The sequence below is a fragment of the Equus quagga genome, chromosome 7 (assembly GCF_021613505.1).
Source record: "Equus quagga isolate Etosha38 chromosome 7, UCLA_HA_Equagga_1.0, whole genome shotgun sequence".
Lineage (NCBI taxonomy): Eukaryota > Metazoa > Chordata > Mammalia > Perissodactyla > Equidae > Equus > Equus quagga.
In genome coordinates this window covers 34,808,438-34,825,442 of record NC_060273.1, presented here as the reverse complement: position 1 = coordinate 34,825,442, position 17,005 = coordinate 34,808,438, and the positions used below count along the sequence as shown (strand labels likewise).

The window sequence follows — 17,005 nt, the reverse complement described above, 5'->3', positions numbered from 1 at the left end:
GACCCTAAAGAATGGGGACTGCAGACTGACTCAGAACAAACGAAGAGCTGCGGCTGCCGCCAGCAATCCCCACTGTGGAAACTGAGGGCAGAAGCAAGGCCTGGGGTTTCCCCTCAAAAACCTGGGAACTGTGGTCTGCGAAAAGCCAGTTAGATTGGGAGCTGGATGCGAAAGAGACTGGAGTTCAAACTGAGAGGAACTTACCAATGGCCCTAGAAACAGCAAGAAAGACAGTGAACTCGAAAGGATTCACAGAGTGCCATGCCTGTGTTTCTCATTGTCCCTGAAGCTGCTGGAAGTCTCCTTCAGTCTAGTCACTGCCACCAAATCTCTTAAAAACAAAATTTCAACAAAGCAAGTTTGAGGATCTAATTGGCCTTTCAATGATTCGTGAATTGGGCAGCCTCCCGTCTAGCAGAGTAGAAAGATACTTCAAGATGTTACACAAAATGGAAGGTTTTTCTAGGAAGGAGGGTGGGGGAAGGAAGTTATTAGCAAAAGAAAAGAAAGGGTTATTTTGGGCCAGGACATCATCTCTTTAGGGGGAAGGGAACCAGCAATGGTTTTGTCACACAGACTGCCTCGTCTTCTCTGGTGGGGGAAATTGGGAGGGCCCACAGGACAGATTACCTCCTTGGTGCTGACTGGAAAACTCCAGACAGGTTGATGAAGGTTACATTTCTAGAAGGTCAAAACTGCAGTTAGGTTAGGTAGTAAATCTAGGTTTAACACATTTGAGGAAGCTGACATGAATCAATACACACATTTCCCTACTAAAAGGTGAATGTTATCACTGATCACCTTAAAAACTTGACATACTAACAATCACCAAATTCTAACATGGTCAAAATAATTCTCCCGTGGCTGAGTGGTTAATTTCATGGCGCTCTGCTTCCACAGCCCAGGGTTCACCATTTTGGATCCTGGGCACAGACCTACACACTGCTCATCAAGCCGTGCTGTGGTGGCATCCTACCTAGAAGAACTAGAATGACCTACAACTAGGATATACAACTATGCACTGGGGCTTTGGGGAGGAAAAAGAAAAAGAGGAAGGTTGGCAACAGATGTTAACTCAGGGCCAGTCTTATAAACAATAATAATAATAATAGTAATTCTCCCTATGTAGCAAGTGTCACCCCCAAAAATATTCAGACCCTGGTTTCACCCTCTACCCTGTTTCAGTAAGACCACCAAGTAACATAATTTGAAAATTTAGTTTCCGGCGGTTTTAGATTTGAAGAAGGTTTCAGATCAAGTTTTGCGTGTTTTACATGTCTCTTGTTTCTCTTTCACCATACCCCACCTTTGGCTGCTCCCTGGTGATATTTTGAAAATAAACCTGTGGCCTCACACACCCTGAGCATGAGCATGCCCCAGGAAAGGGGATGTGCTGGCCAGACTTTGGACTTTGGATGACGGGTACGCTATTGTTGTAGTCACTGGAAAAGTAAACTGCTTATTTACTTTTTTCTGGATCTCTGCTGTTGACCAGACCAGGAAATAAAGCAAGCCTGAGATTTCGCACCCTTGCCCTCCAGCAGTATCAGTGACTTCTGTGGGTGCTCTCCTCCCTCCTTCAAAGAGCTGGAACCTTGTTTGGGAAGTCTTGCACAGCTGACTCTCCCTTGATGATTGCTTAGTCACAAGGCCACAAAGTCAATGCTTTACATGTCCCTGTGAAGGAAATCACTGTGACCTGCAGTGGTTTTTTTCTTTCTAGCATAAGCTGCCTCTCCGAGGCAGAGTTTTACAAGGTGACTCAGTGAGCTGCCTGCAGCTTACCCTCCCCAAGGGCTCTTATCCCTTTAACACCTCCTGGGGACTATTCTGCACTCGATAAGGTATTTGCAGAATTTCTCTGGGGCATCCGGTTTTTGCTGAGGCCATTGAGAAACTTAGATAAATCTGAAAAGTCTTTGGTGAGAATCTGTAGTAGAGTTGAAGATGCCAGATGTGCAGTCAGCCGGTTATAACTTAGGGCAACAGGCACAGCTAATGAAGAGCACGGGATGAGCAGCGTCACAGGAATTTGAGTAGTGGAGGTTGGTGAGTATTGGAGTAGGCAGGGACTGAGCTAACTGATAGATTTTAGGTTTCATTAGGCAAATGCTGCATACGAGTGCTTCAGGCAGAAAAGAGAGCATCCAAGCCAAGACCTGGGGTCTACACTGACATGGGTGAGAAGCTGCTGGGGAATAGTAAAATACAAGATGGAATCGGGCCCAATGATTAATGCATGTGAATCTAGTAATGCATCAGTAATCTATTGCCACATAACAAATTGCCCCTGAACTTGGTGGCTTAAGACAATAGTTTATTATTTTGCATGGTCCTGTAAAGGCAGTGGAGTTCTCAGGACCCTTGGGGCTCACTCCTGCAGCTGCAGTCAGCTGGGGCCTGGACTAGGCTGGAGGCTCAGCTCACTCCCTCCCTTAGGCACAGCAGACTGTTCCAAGAGTGCGAACCCCTGTGAGAGTGATGCTTGCCGATACCCCACTGGCCATAGCCAGTCACATGACCAAGCCACCTATCAGTGTAGTAGGGGACTACCCAGGCTGGGAATTCGAGGAGGTGTGATGCTTTGAAGGCCATTACTGTAAAAATCTACCATGAACTCTGTGGAGTGTGGCCTAACCCTCTAGGCAGTGGGAGGCCAATGAAGATTTTTGAGCAAATCCATAACCTAATGAAATCATATTTTAAGGAAACATTATCTAGTAGAATGAAGTAGTTGGTCAACACTAAAATAGAACTAATGTGTTTCATTCCTTAGAACAACAAGTGATAGAAAATCTCTAATGTGTTCACAAAGGGGGACAAAATTATGAAAACATTATTTTATTCTGTGTTAGTTATAGATAAATTATATAATTTTTTAAAGTTAATTCCTTTCTCATAAAAGCAAGGATATTATACTAAACCGAGAAGGTTAAATAGTTTTAAACATAAGTCAACAGTTAATGAAAATTTTCAATTTAATGTGTGGATGCAAACCAAAAATTTTGTTTAAATATTGTGTAATACTAATTTGCTTTTTAGCTTATCGGTACCTTGCAATTTAAAAATCTTCATACTAAAACATTACATATATTAACCTGACAGTTTATTGGCTATAAACCTTGTTTTTAGGTTGGAGTCATCTCTTTTTCAGTTCTAGCTGAGACCAAAGAGTCAAAAAGCACCATAATTTAGAACTGAGGAAGTCAGGTACCTTAGCTGGAGCTGTGTGCATGCCTCTGATTTGCCACTGACCTTGGGCGTGTCTCAGAATAGCCCCACTCCACTCCCCTTCATGAAATGGGGTGATGACATCACTGACCCGTATCTTAATGCTGTTGGGTAGATTGACTTAAGAGATGAGTTGGAAAGTCTACATAAATGGTACTTGTTATTTTTTTTTTAATATAATTCTACTTTGTTATCCTTAGTCTTATGAAATAGCAGTATAGTGGAACATTACATTTCCTAAACTTGTATACATATATGGTAAAAGCCATAACTTTTGTAATTTTTTAGCTCTACGAGAAATGCTAAAGTAGATTAATTTGCCATGAAAATTCTACTTTTTTGGCCTGCAAATCTTCAGTTGGACTTGTACATTAATTCATTCTGTGATACCCTACCACCACCACCTTTTTTAAACTTGAAATACCTTTCTAAATCTTACCTTTTGAAAACAATATCCATGATAAATTGGGGCAGACCAGCTGGTGTGGCTTCTGGTTTTCTTCTCAGTGAAAGAAAAAGAATCTCGGGGCTGGCCCGGTGATGCAGTGGTTAAGTGCGCACATTCTCTTCAGCAGCCTGGTGTTCGCCAGTTTGGATCCCGGATGCAGACATGGCACCACTTGGCAAGCCATGCTGTGGCAGGTGTCCCACATATAAAGTAGAGGAAGATGGGCACGGATGTTAGCTCAGGGTCAGTCTTCCTCTGCAAAAAGAGGAGGATTGGCAGCAGTTAGCTCAGGGCCAATCTTCCTCAAAAAAAAAAAAAAAAACCTCAATTTTATAAAAGAAAAAGAAAAAAATTTCAAAGAGACTCTTACAAGGGCTCTTTTAGCTTGCAAACCTGTGGTCTCCAAGGCTATGTGAGAAACTGATTTCTGTTTATGAAGCCAGTCTTTGACTAAAATAAAATAAATAATTTTCTCCAAAATCACACTCAATAGGCTAGGTCTTATTGAAAAGCTTGCTCGTGTATACCTTCAGCCTCCTCAAACCTAGCTGCTGATAAAGTGAAGGAAGGAACTGGTGTTAGCAGCTTCCATTTGTTCATCCGGCACTCATGCTGCCAGGGTATTTTATAGATTAACATCCTTTGTTTCAGAAAGGATAACTAACTTGCCCAAGGAGGTCATGTGGTTTGAAGTAAAGGTAGAATTCAAACCCAGGTTTGTCTTGCTCCCAACTCTCCTTGCAAGAAAAAGAAAAGAAAAACAAGTCAGAAGCCTATTTCTGTTTCTTGTAAGAATCAGTGTGAAAGGAGAAATAAGATTTTTAAGATAATTAGAATCCAACTTGTATAGCAATAAAAGTTTTTCTCTCTGCCAAAAGGGAAAGGAAAAAAAGTAGAGCATTTCAATTATTTTTCAGATAATTCCTTTGTTTCTTGGAATGACAATATATTTCAAATTTCATCGATTTTCCCCTAGCAACAAGTATGTTAGTTGTTTTTGTCTCAGAATGTCTTTTTCAATAAAAAAAGTAAAAATGCCGTTGAAGGACCAGCTTCCTAGGCCACCCCACACAAGTCCTTCTAACTAAGAATGTTGTAGACTTGTATTGCTATAGGATAACCAGCTCAGAAAAGATTTTTTGCTGGAGTTGGATGTGTTCCAGCCCTAATTTGATGTTAGGAACACGTTGTTTACTCTGAAACTGGCATCAGGAGCAGGCAGGGCCTTCTCTGGACTTCCAGCATCTGCTGCTTGAAGGTTCCCCAGGGCTGGTCCAAGATGAGGATACCATGAGGGCTCTCCAGTGGCTGGGGGACTCTGGAAGTGCAGTGGAGGGACCTCTGTCCTGGCACAACTACCACGCACAAGCCTTGCCCTCTGAGAGCCACACTTGCTGCAGCCAGAAGGGACCAATGGAAGTTGGAAGAAAACCTCTATGTTGCTTCCTCCTTTCCTTGTCTAATTGATGATTTTGTCTGTCACTTTCTCTGTCTAGCTATGATCCTGGCAGGAAAAGCCTACTACGATGGAGTGGCCAAGATTGGTGAGATTGCCACCGGGTCCCCTGTGTCAACAGAGCTGGGTAAGCTGACCGTCCATTATGTATAAACCCAACTTGAGCCACAGTTCCAGGGCCTTTTCATCCTGTGAGCCCTAATAAGAACACTTGAAATGGCCCAAGTCCACAATAGAAAGGAGAGCTAGTCCAGCACTCTTGTTTGTTCACTTCTGGAATGATTGAGTTGACTGTGGGCTGTCGAAAGTGGAGGCTTAGTTAGAGGGCAGGCCAAGGCCAGTGGCCAGCCTCCCTGCCCCTAGGAATTGGGCTCCTGTCTCTGAGGCCTGGGCCCTAGCCTTTCCCCTCGGATCCCTGGAGCACGAAGCCCAGGGAGCTTTGACCTACATTCTTAACTGAAGGAGATGGGTGTGCCCTGCCTCCCGACTCTGGCAGGAATATTTCCTGTGACTCACCTAGCAGAAAGGCAGACTCCTTTACGTTTTGCTTTTGGCTCTCGCTGCTTCCACGTTGCTCTCAGTTGTGATTTTTCCGGTTTTGCTGGTATGAATTGATCTCCTGTGCACACGCAGAGGGCAGCCACACCCTCGGCCAGCTGCAGAGGGGATCTGGGTTTCTATTCACAGAGCCAGTTCACTGTGCCCTCTTATAAGGGGGGAAAGGCTTTTTTTTTTTTTTAATAGCCCCACGTATAACCATCATTTTTAAAACTTGTTGAATATGTTTTATTTTACAAGGGGTAAAATTTATGGCTTCAAAATGTTTCTTGTAATTTAAAAGATTCAGAAAACCAGAGGAAAAGATGGGTAAAGTGTGCATGTTTAAAGCAAAGTGTGTTGGTCTCTAATTAAAAAGTGGAAAGGGAAGCAGAGGAGCGGTAGAGGAGCATATGTTTAAAGTTCAAATAATTCACACAGTTTCCATATAAAGTGTCTCGAGGGTTTTCAGGATTGCTTGGAAAACTCTAAACTGACCCATAAAAGCCGAGGAACAAATCTGAGGTGTGATTGCAGTGCTGGGGTCGGGGGCTGGGCTGCTGGATGTGAAGTGGATCTGGGTGCTTGTTAACATTCCCTGACCACTTTTGTACTTGAAGAGTTCCTAAAGAATCTTGAAACCTGTACGCAGTACCTAAGCCTGAAGTGACGCTATATGATGAATGTCAGCACTGCTGTATTTAATAGAATCAAGTACATGCAGAAACTTTTCAAAACCCTCAGTTGTGTTCTGTTGGTGCTGTAACTTCTGCATGTTCTGGCAAAGTCTGAACTAGAGTAACTCTGTCCTAAGCAGGATCAATGTAATAAAATACACACTGCATTCTATAGACAGAAGCACATAGTAAAACTTAGGACATTTGAGGAATGACTGAGATGATTATAGGGTTCCAAAAATAGGACTAAATTAAAAAGAAACATCCTATTTGTGTCAGGCATGGGGGAAGAAAATGTATGACCCTTAGATTAAAACATATGGTGCTCTGACTCACCGTCGTTCAGTTTGCCTTTTTAATGTTTTATGGTTCTTGCTACTGTTTAAATAAGACTTCTGTTCCACACCTTACTTTATTCAGCTGTGAGTTCATAATGTTGAATCAACTATTTCCGTAGCAACCATGTTGTTATAAACTTGGGCTTAAAACTTCAGTTTCAATAAGGAAAGTGTGTTGCAATGGTGAAGTTTCTTTCATGTGGATATGTATTTTATTCAGAGGGAATGGAAATAACTTTTGCTGTGTTTTATTTTTGTTTCAAGTTTTGCTGATTATCTCAGATAGTTATTAATTTTCTACTCGTTTACAGAAATTCCATGATAAAGTGCTATCCTAGTAAGAGTTGTTTTTAGAGGCCTAATATTAACTTCTTTTGGTTTGCTTAGTTTTTTATTTTGCTGTTAAAGTTTAGGCTAAACTACCACTCTATATCTGTTTAAATTTGCTACATGGAAAAGTACTGGACAATTCATAGAAAAAAAAGAGAAAGACCAAAATAGATTGTATTTTCCTCATTTTTTTAAGAAGGTTTTATTGTCTAGTTACTGACTTTTGGTATTAGTATTCATAAAACTATACAATGAAACTTGTGTTATAAATTCCATCTGATAAAGCTGAAAGGGTATTACACACATGAAGATCATAAATCATTTCAAAATTTTCAGTCCTTAAGAGTATTGTCTCTGAAAATGCTTTGTTTTCCCATTCTCCCCCAAAAAACCCTATCGTTTTAAAATTTTGCTCTGTAAGGAAGAGAAAGGCATGCTGAAAAATTATCGTTTCTAAAACTTTGATTACAAGAGTAGTTTTCATTTTAATGTTGAATTAAAATATTTCTAATGTTGCTATAGTGACACATAACCTTTTTCATTTCATACATATTTTTACATGAAATTTCTGTTATAGTCTGATCCTTTTGTACTTTGGGAGACAAGTGAAGAAAATATCCTCTGAGTAAAATATTTACTTAATTCATACAAATTTGTAGTGAGGATTCAGCTTGGCCAAATACATTAGGAATGTTAATCAGGGGCAAAGCTAAGCATTTCAGGCTCTTTTCACTTTAGCGGGAAAAAGGCTAAAAGCTGGAGAGGAAAGTTGATTAACCTTTTACTTTGTAACTGTCTTTTGGATCAGCCTCTTTTAGTAAGACAGAGCTACAGCAGTACCTGTTCTGATTTCTAGCTCTGGGTGTTTCCATTTAGATATGCCTCTTTCAGCATCAGCTCACCCAATGCCATATGAATAATTTAAGATGCTTTTGCCCAAAAGAAACAAAATCCCTAACTAATAGTGGTTTAAGCAATAAGGATGTTTATTACCCCAGGAGTAGCAAGTTCCTGTTTAATTAATCATTACTAAGGACTCAGGTTCCCTCATTCTTTCTTCTCATGCTCAGACCCAACTCCTCATGCTACCAAGATGGCTGCCATTGCTAGTCTTAATCATCATATCTTCCCTCCTTCAATTTCATCCAAAAGTGGGAAGGGGAATTTCTTCTCAGATGTGTTCTTTACAAAGGAGGAAACCTTTTCCCAGGAGCTCCGGCACACATCTTCTTGTGTCCCATGGCCCAGCAGCCAGAGAGGTTCCCCCAGCATGCTTAGCCAAGCAGTACATCTGAGAGGGAGAGGGTATAGTTGTTAGGAGAACACCTGATGATGCCACAATGTCAGGCAGCTCTGGCGTCAGAGGTCTCGTTTCAAAGACTTTCAATGAAAGGGAAGGACTTACACAAATGTGCTGGCTGCAGCTGTGCCTTGGTCTGCAGAGAGCTTCTGCGTTTTGCATGTGTCTCTGATTGGAATGTTTTTCTCCCGCATGCGTTATGTGGTTTTACTATCATGTGTATACTTCAGACTTTATGATTGTTGTTTCTCCAGAAGACCACAACCATCCTTCCCAGTCTATTCCTATTTGGGAAGTGGGACTCCAGGCACAGAGGAAGAATTAGGGATGGGGAGTAGTTTTTGGTTTTTTCCCCTTCTGTTTTTCTTTTCAAGCCTTTGGGTATTTTATAATCATGAACTCCTTGGTGCATTGTCCCGGCCCCTGCTTCTCTCTCCTTTCTTTCCTCCTCTCTTCTTCTCTGTTGATGGATCTGCAGGGCCTCACAGCCTCATTTTTGAAGACTGGGGAACTACAGAAAATGAAAAAACATCACCCATAATTTTACCACTCGAATACAACCACTTTACCATTGGTGTATTTCTTCCCAGTCTTCTCTTTTGGTGAGGATGTTTTTAAATAGAATGCCTGACAACAAACGTTGAGTGCTTGCTCTCTGCCAGGCACAGGGCCCAGCCCCTGACGTGTCTAATCTCATTTCGTTCTCACGAGTCCTGTGAGTTGAGTGTAGGTACTTTTACTCTCTCTCCTATAGGTAGGACCCAGAGGTGGAGTGTGCCCTAGATCACACAGTTAGTAAGTGGTCTGACTTCAGAATCTGAGTTCTTCATCTCTGCGCCACGCTGCACTTCACTGAGGCGAAGGGAAAAGGAAAGAGCCGGCCGAGAAGGGGTCACTGAAAAGGAAGGAAAGGGGGACCCACAATGGAGACCTTTCAAGAGGGAATCATTATTGTCAGAGCAGCTGAAGACTAGGGAGGGGCTGGCAGGTGTGATTAAAGGTCACCAGTCCCCTTGGAAATGGTGGTTTCACTAGCATCCTGACTGTGAACTCCAGGTTGTACGGGGTTAAGGAAGATGGGAATTACAGAGAAGTAACATATGCTTGACTTTTGTACTGCTGTGCTTCATACAGAATCTCCGGTCTCTTTAAGTGCCTGCTGTGCGCTAGGTACTTCTTACATTGCCTCATCTTGTCCTCAGCCCCATGGACAGATTTTTCCTGCGTGGTCTGCAGGGTGGGCACTAACCCAGTGTTTCCTTGGGGAGGCTGACAGGCCCTAACGGTAAACTTGGTCACCTCCTGCATGGTGGTGAGTGAGAACCTCCATGGGCAGCCACAGTGGGTCCTATGTCCCTAGCCATGTGCTCTGCAGCCAGGCAAGACAGAGCAAGGGTTGTGGAGCTGGTGACTCCTACGAGAGGATGGTAGACGGCATCAGTGCTGCCTGGGTCACAGCTAAAGCACAGGAAAGATCCAGGACAGGGAGGCAAGGCCAAATTTTATTTTCCTGTGAGACTCTGGCAGGTAGCATGCTGCCAGACGCCTGAGAGATGGTCAGTACAGTTCACATTGTTATGCTGTCACTGTCAGCTTGTGTGACCTTGGGTAACATTTCACTTTTATGGGTTGGTTGGCATGCCTAAAGGAGATGATGGCAAGGGTTGTTTGAAGATGAGATGAGGCAACATGCCTTGTGGATTCTAAAGTTTCAAAGACCAGAAAGATGCCTCTCTGTTGCCACTTCATATATTCACAAATATTTGAGAACTCAAAAAACAGTACCAATTTTTTTATTGACATTATTCTTTTCTGTAAAGTAGGTAAGTTTGTAAGAATACACATTTGTCCTCGATTATTCATGAACCAGTTTTTCAATTCTCTCTTTTGTACCTTTGTTTTCTATTTCATTAATCTCTACTCTTACCTTCTTCCTTCTGTCTTTGGGATTACCGTTATTCTTTTTCTAATTTCTGAAATGGTACCTTTAACTCATTAATTTAAATACAGGCAGTCCTTGTTTTGCTTGGCAGTGCAGGACCATGAAAATGACCATGCAACTTAAAACCATGCAAAGCCATCTTAATAACGAATGGAGAAAATTATGATTGTCCTGTGACCTTTACAAATGTTTTTCAAAAACATTAAAAACTCTCTTATGGCCGATTATAAATGTATAGGGAAATGAAAAAAAAGTGAAACATTTATTTAGTACACAGTAATTTAAAGTACTAGAAACACTGATAATTAAAGCATGTTTATTTATTTGTAAAAAACTTGAGTACTTTCAACAGGACTTGTTGCCTTCTTGTATAACTTAAGAAATGGAATAAGCATCTTTTCTATGTTTTCACAAATTGTTATGCTCCTTGCTAAGTTTGGATCAGCATCCAACATTTTATCCTTTGTGATTTCAATGTTGTGAAATAATGTGAAGGGTTTTTTTTGCTGGCATCACTTTCTCCGAAACTTCTTCATCCTTTTCATCCCCACCACTTGGCTCGGTTATGTTGATAAGTTTGGGCTTCACTAAGTTCTTGTGGCTGCACATCCAGAGTCTCTCAGATGGCAGCAGTGTTGACGTTCCCACAGGCAACTATTTCTTCTATAACTTCACTTACAGTCGTGGTTCCTGTTTTTCATTTCTTTGCTGCACTTCTCTCTTTCAGTTGTCCATTTCTGTAACATGTCACGTGGGTTTATCACTGGGAAACGAGGCAACACAGCTACACACTATGTGCTCACTATGTACACATTATATACACACAGACTTTGCTGTCTACGTGCTCTATTTGTAATCCTTGCATCAATACCATACTGTCTTAATTACTGTAACTTTATAATAAATCTTGATATCTAGTAGTACCTCATATTCAAGATTGTCTTGGCTATTGTAGGACTTTTGCATTTATGTGTATTTTAGAATAGCTTGTCAATTTCCACTAAAAAATCTCCTAGGATTTTGACTATTCAGTACAGATTGAATCTATAGTTAGTTTTAGGGTGAGTTGACATCTTAACAATACTGAATCTTCTAATCTATGAAGATGGTATATCCTTTTATTTGTTTGTAGAAGTCTTGCACATTTTTATACATGCATTCTTAGATATTTATGGTGTTTTTGTCCTATTGTAAGTGATATTTTTAAATTTGTGTTTTCTAATTGTTTGATCCATTGAGTTTTCTTTTTTGGTGACTTTTTCATTACTATAAGTTCTATTTAGTTCTTTTGAAATCTGTAAATTAATTTATCATATTTTATACCAGCTTTATTGACATATAATTAATATACAATTCACCCATTTAAAGTGGACAGCTAAGTGATTTTTAGTATATTCACAAAGTTTTATATTATCACCCCTGTCAACTTTAGAATATCTTCATCACCCCAAAAAGAAATCTCATATCCATTAGCTGTCGTTTCCTATTTACCCCAAACTCCAGCCATATGCAACCATTAATATATTTGTCTCTATTGATTTGTTTATGCTGGACATTTCATATAAATGGAATCTTAGAATATATGATCTTTTGTGACTGGTTTCTTTCGCTTAGCATAATGACTTTAAGGTTCATTCACATTGTAGCATGTATCCATACTTCCTTTCTTTGTATGTATGGATGATATTCCATTGTATAGATATACCACATTTTGTTTACCCATTTATCAGTTGATGGACATTTGGGTTTCCACCTTTTAGCCACTCAAAATAGTGCTGCTATGAATGTTCATATACAAATTTTGTGTGTATGTATGTTTTTCTTTTTCTTGGACGTACACTTAGGAGTGGGATTGCTGGCTTGTAAGGTAACTCTAAATTTAACTTTTTTTTTTTTTTGAGGAAGATTCACCCTGAGCTGACATCTGTTGCCAATCCTTCTTTCTCTCGCTTGCTCTCTCTCTTTTTTTTTTTTTTGCTGAGGAAGATTGGCCCTGAGCTAACATCTATGCCCATCTTGCTCTATTTTATATGTGAGATGCCTGCCATAGCATGGCTTGATAAGCAGCGCGTAGGTCTGCATTCGGGATCTGAACCAGCAAACCCCAGACTGCTAAAGCAGAATGCGTGAACTTAACCACTGCACCACCTGGCTGGCCCATAAATTTGACTTTTTTGAGGAACTGCCAGACTGTCTTTCAAAGTGAATGCATCATTTTGCATTCCCAGCAGCTATGTACGAGGGTTCCACTTTCTCTATACTCCTGTCAACATTTGTTATTGTCCGTGTTTTGACTATAGCCGTCTTAGCGTGAAGCAGTATCTCACTGTGGTTTTGATTGAGATTCCCTTAGTGACTAACGATGTTAAGCATCTGTTCCCATTCTTACTGGCCATTGCATATCTTCTTTGGAGAAACGTCTCTTCAGATCCTTTGCCCATTTTTAATTGTTGTCTTTTTATTATTGAGCTAGCAAATTAACTTCTAATAAAGTTTTGTTTTATGCTTTGATTCCTTTTATCGTCTATGTAGTAGTTCCATTGTTAGAAGTTCTGAGGGTCTAATTCTGCTGATGCTATTTTTGTGTTTCTTGATTCTCATTCATGTAGTGTTCTTTCTGTAAGGGTTTTCTTGTCATCTTATTGACCCCAGCTGTTCCATGTTGGGGTCATCTATGGAGGGTGTGAAAGTTTTGCCATGGGAAGTCACCAAGAAATGAAAAGGAGAAATGCCAAGCAATGATGGAGCTTCTCAGATTTAAATTATATAGTTTACTTTTGGAAAATAAAAACAGTTGATGTAATATGAATTACCATTTGATAAAATTCTTGTAAAATATTTAGAATTTGCAGAGCAGTAGAGATGCCCCATTATTTTCTGTTGTATCCATATGAACAAAGGTATTCTGCAGGTCTTGCAGGGACCGCGACTCAGACTTTATGGGAAATACTTCAATGTAAGTATCCAGAATTTGTAAGTTATTCTAATTAACTGAAACTTAAGAAGTAACAGCAGATTTTAATTTTCTGTAAATCGCCCAGATACACATCCTTCCCCCCAAAAGTCATTTCCTGATCGTTTTCTCTTGAAAATAAAAGGTCCTTTATGAATAGTCTGTTTTCTTATTATAGACAATATTCAGAAAATGTGTCATTGCTTTAACTATAATTGAAAGTGATAGAAAAATAATGATTCAAGAGAAATACCAAATTCTAGTCATTTTTATGCTAAATGCTTTCAACCACTTGAAGATTACAATAAGAATTAGCACATATTTTTAAGTGTCTTTCAAATTCATTTTGCTAAAGCACCACCTTTTATCAGTTGAACCTTAACTGCAGGGGTGAGCAAACTAGAGCCACAGGGCTTGCCAGCACCTATTTATATAAAGCACACCACAGCCCTGCCCATTTCTTCATGTGCTGTCCATGACTGTTTTCAGGCTACGATGGCGGAGTTGGGTGGTTGTGACAGAGAAGTTTGGCTCGCAGGGCCTAAACTATTTATGACCTGGCCTTTCACAGGCCCCTGACCTTCAGTGTCACACAGTTGCCTAACTGTGAGGACTGAATGATCGTGGGAGGGATTCCATGCCCTTTTCTCCAAAGAGAAAGCACTTCCTGACCACCTGCTGTCTAGGCGCTTGGGTTGAACATACGTGACCAGCATGAGCCTGACAACCACTGTGGTATAAGAAGCTGAGAGCATAACCACCTTGCCTCGTTGGAAGGAACGAACAAACAAAGGAAAGGCAAAACCAGAGCTCTGTAGTCGGGATGTGGCCAGTAAAATATGTTAATCCACTGTGTTTAATTGTTAAATAATGTGTCATATGAATAATAAATCATGTGACTCAGGTTGTCAGGGTGTGTATCTGTAGTTACACACACAAATCTTTATCACATGTACACAGTTCAACTCAAGGAACAGTACCCATTTAAAAGAGGAAACTGAAATTTGGGTAAAACTTCCAGTTTTGTCCCTAAATCAAACAACGTTTATTTTTTAAAACTTAGAAAATGTTGAAAAGGTAGAAAGGGAAAGCAGAAATGGTCAGGGGAAAATATTTTGGCAAAATGTTTAAAAGAAACTTTGAACCAGTTTTTTCATCTTTAAAGCACAGAAAAATAAAGTTTGTTCTCATTTATTTCTCAAGGACTAACAGGAGACTCTCTTTGGGGAGTTTACAGATTTGCCTTGAGGTCCTTCACCTCACCATCACATCAGTTTAGACTATGTTATTGTGTTCCAGTTTAGTCAGCTATTCCATTATTTTGAAGCATTTATTAATTTGTCAGGGCCAGTTTCTTCAATTGGACACAAAACAAGATTTTATCTCCTCACCACCAGGGAACCTAGAAAATCATAGATTTTCTTTTATTATTGATAGAACGTCTATAGGTCATGCAATTAAAAAATATTCATTACAGTTTTGTCTTATTTATATTAAGAATCCAACCTGACAGTCTTAGGTTTTAAAAATAAGAGCAGGAAAAAAAGTCTGAAACATTTTTAAAGAAATATTATGGATGCACAAAAATATTACACATATATTCTTAAGAGTCAGGTGAAATAAAATAGTTCATACTGGAGTCAATGAGAGAACTTAGTTGAGCCAAAGCAGTTATTATTGACCAAAATCACTTATCTTTTAGTTGCAGGTTAGGCTCACTTTAAAGAGATTAAAATCTTTCCCACAAAAATAGGAAACAATCAATAGGGAATTTATTTTATTTGCTTAACATAGGCCTGCTGGATGCCAGGCACTTTTCTAAGTACCTTACAAATATTAACTCCTGTTCGTATCATGGCAGCCCTCTGAAGTATCTGCTATTATTATTATTTCCACTTGACAGATGAGAAACTGGGGTGCAAAGAGAGTAGGTAATTTGCCAAGGTCACTCAGCTGGTTAATGGCTAGTTAGTTTGATCCCAGGCAGTTGGCCAGCTATGTGGCCTCTCATGCCAGTTTAATTTCCTTTATATCAAAAAGATGTGCTTTTCTGCTGTGCTTTGTTTTATGGCAGTGAGATTATCATGTCCATTATAGCTCAGCAGATGAAAGGCTGCGTTAAATAGTGAACCACCGTGTAGTCTGAAGCTCATCCAACATGTGTGAGTCTGAAGTTTGTGTTTTCATCACTATAATCAAGATTTTGTATTTTGTGTTTAGGAGCATTTATAACATGACCATTTATTCCAATTTTTTTATTGTTTAATTTCAGTTTGGGATCTGAAAAAAGATTCCTGGAATTGTACATGTGATAAATGCCTTTGGACTTTTGTCATTTCAATTTTCAGGTGGCACTTGCTCACTTAACACCTCTTTGTCCCTTTTGGAGCAAGAAAGATTTTAGTCGTAGTAATTGTAGAGAAAGATAGGCTTATAATTTATAAATTATAATTTATAAAGTCTATAGAAGCACATACCATATAAGTCCATATATCGTATAGGCATACTGGTATAAGGATGTATAAATTACTAAAACTTTCACAGGATGTGATGTATTATAAATTGTACTTCTTTACGAAAGTTGTTATAAGGAAAGCATTTCTTCTCTCAGCTTTGAAGTAGCTGTGTGGAAATAATATACTATAATTGTAAAAACTACAGACGTAAAAGCTAAGTTGTCAAATCAAGATTAGTCAATTTAACGTTTAATGCTTCCTCATTACATGATGGGCACATCCTGAATGTAAATCTGAAACATTATTGCCTATTTTTTAATACACTTTATTATAGTTGCCCATTCTCTCAAATGTTTGAATTCTGAAGTGTGTGAAGAGAAAATTATCTTGTTTAAACCCAGTTTTCACAATTATTCAAATCGGGGCTTTTTCTCCTTGAGGTACTGTCGTATCAACTCAAGATGGGGAGAGTGTGGGAGTCCTTGTTCTCAGGCTGTCACCCATAGCCAAAGAACGGCTCGTCAGGGGGCCACAGCACCTGTACAGGCTTGGTGAGGGGCAGTGGCCCAGAGGGCCCAGGGGGCTCCGTTCCCCCTCCTCCCATCATTGTTCATGAGGGGTACTCACATCCTCTTATAAACGCGTGCAGATGTCTTACTCTGTTCATGGCACTATGCTAGGCCTGAAATTACATGTCAGAAATAAAACCTCTCAGTTGTAACACACAAATAGAGGAGGGGAAGGGACTTTGAAGCATGCCAAGAAAGAGTGGCTCCGGTCAGATACACAGGAAACAGCAGAGGGGTGTGGCTCCTGTGACAGGTTGAAGAAGGAAGACAACTAAATAAAAGAGAGAGGGACATGCCTAAGACAGGTGTAGTTGGAATCATGACATGAGTGAGGCCTGGCTTGACCCTGCCAGACACGTGTCCCCAAGCACACCACGATGCCATGGTGGAGAGCGACAGCCTCGGTCGGGGATTAGGTAGATTCCTTGTGAGTGCACGTGGGGTTCTGAAAGTTCTTGGTCTTCAGCCATTTGGGAGTGAATGTACCTCCTCAGGTACTCTTTCCTGTACCAGATGACTTAACAAAATTATTGAAAGTAAGGATGCCGACAAGCACGTGAGAAGATGCTCAGCATCACTAGCTGTTAGGGAGCTGCAAATCATAACCACAATGAGATAGCACTTCATACCAACAGAGTGACCGTAATTAAAAGGACAGACAATAAGAAGTGTTGGCAAAGATCTAGAGAAATTGGAACCCTCGTGCATTGCTGGTAGGAATGTAAAATGGAGCAGCTGCATTGGAAAAGAGTCAGCCAGTTCCTCAAA

General features: G+C 40.1%; 1 protein-coding gene across 2 annotated transcripts in view; it reads left to right on the top strand.

Annotated features, from left to right (window-relative positions):
* The window catches only part of BAIAP2L1 (BAR/IMD domain containing adaptor protein 2 like 1), a 102,641-nt gene that overhangs the window by 36,533 nt on the left and 49,103 nt on the right, over positions 1 to 17,005 (top strand). For both annotated transcript variants that reach the window (XM_046668685.1, XM_046668686.1), the window contains one exon: positions 5,176 to 5,262. In XM_046668685.1, the coding sequence (XP_046524641.1) occupies positions 5,176 to 5,262 (87 nt within the window). The remainder of the gene's footprint in view (positions 1 to 5,175; positions 5,263 to 17,005) is intronic.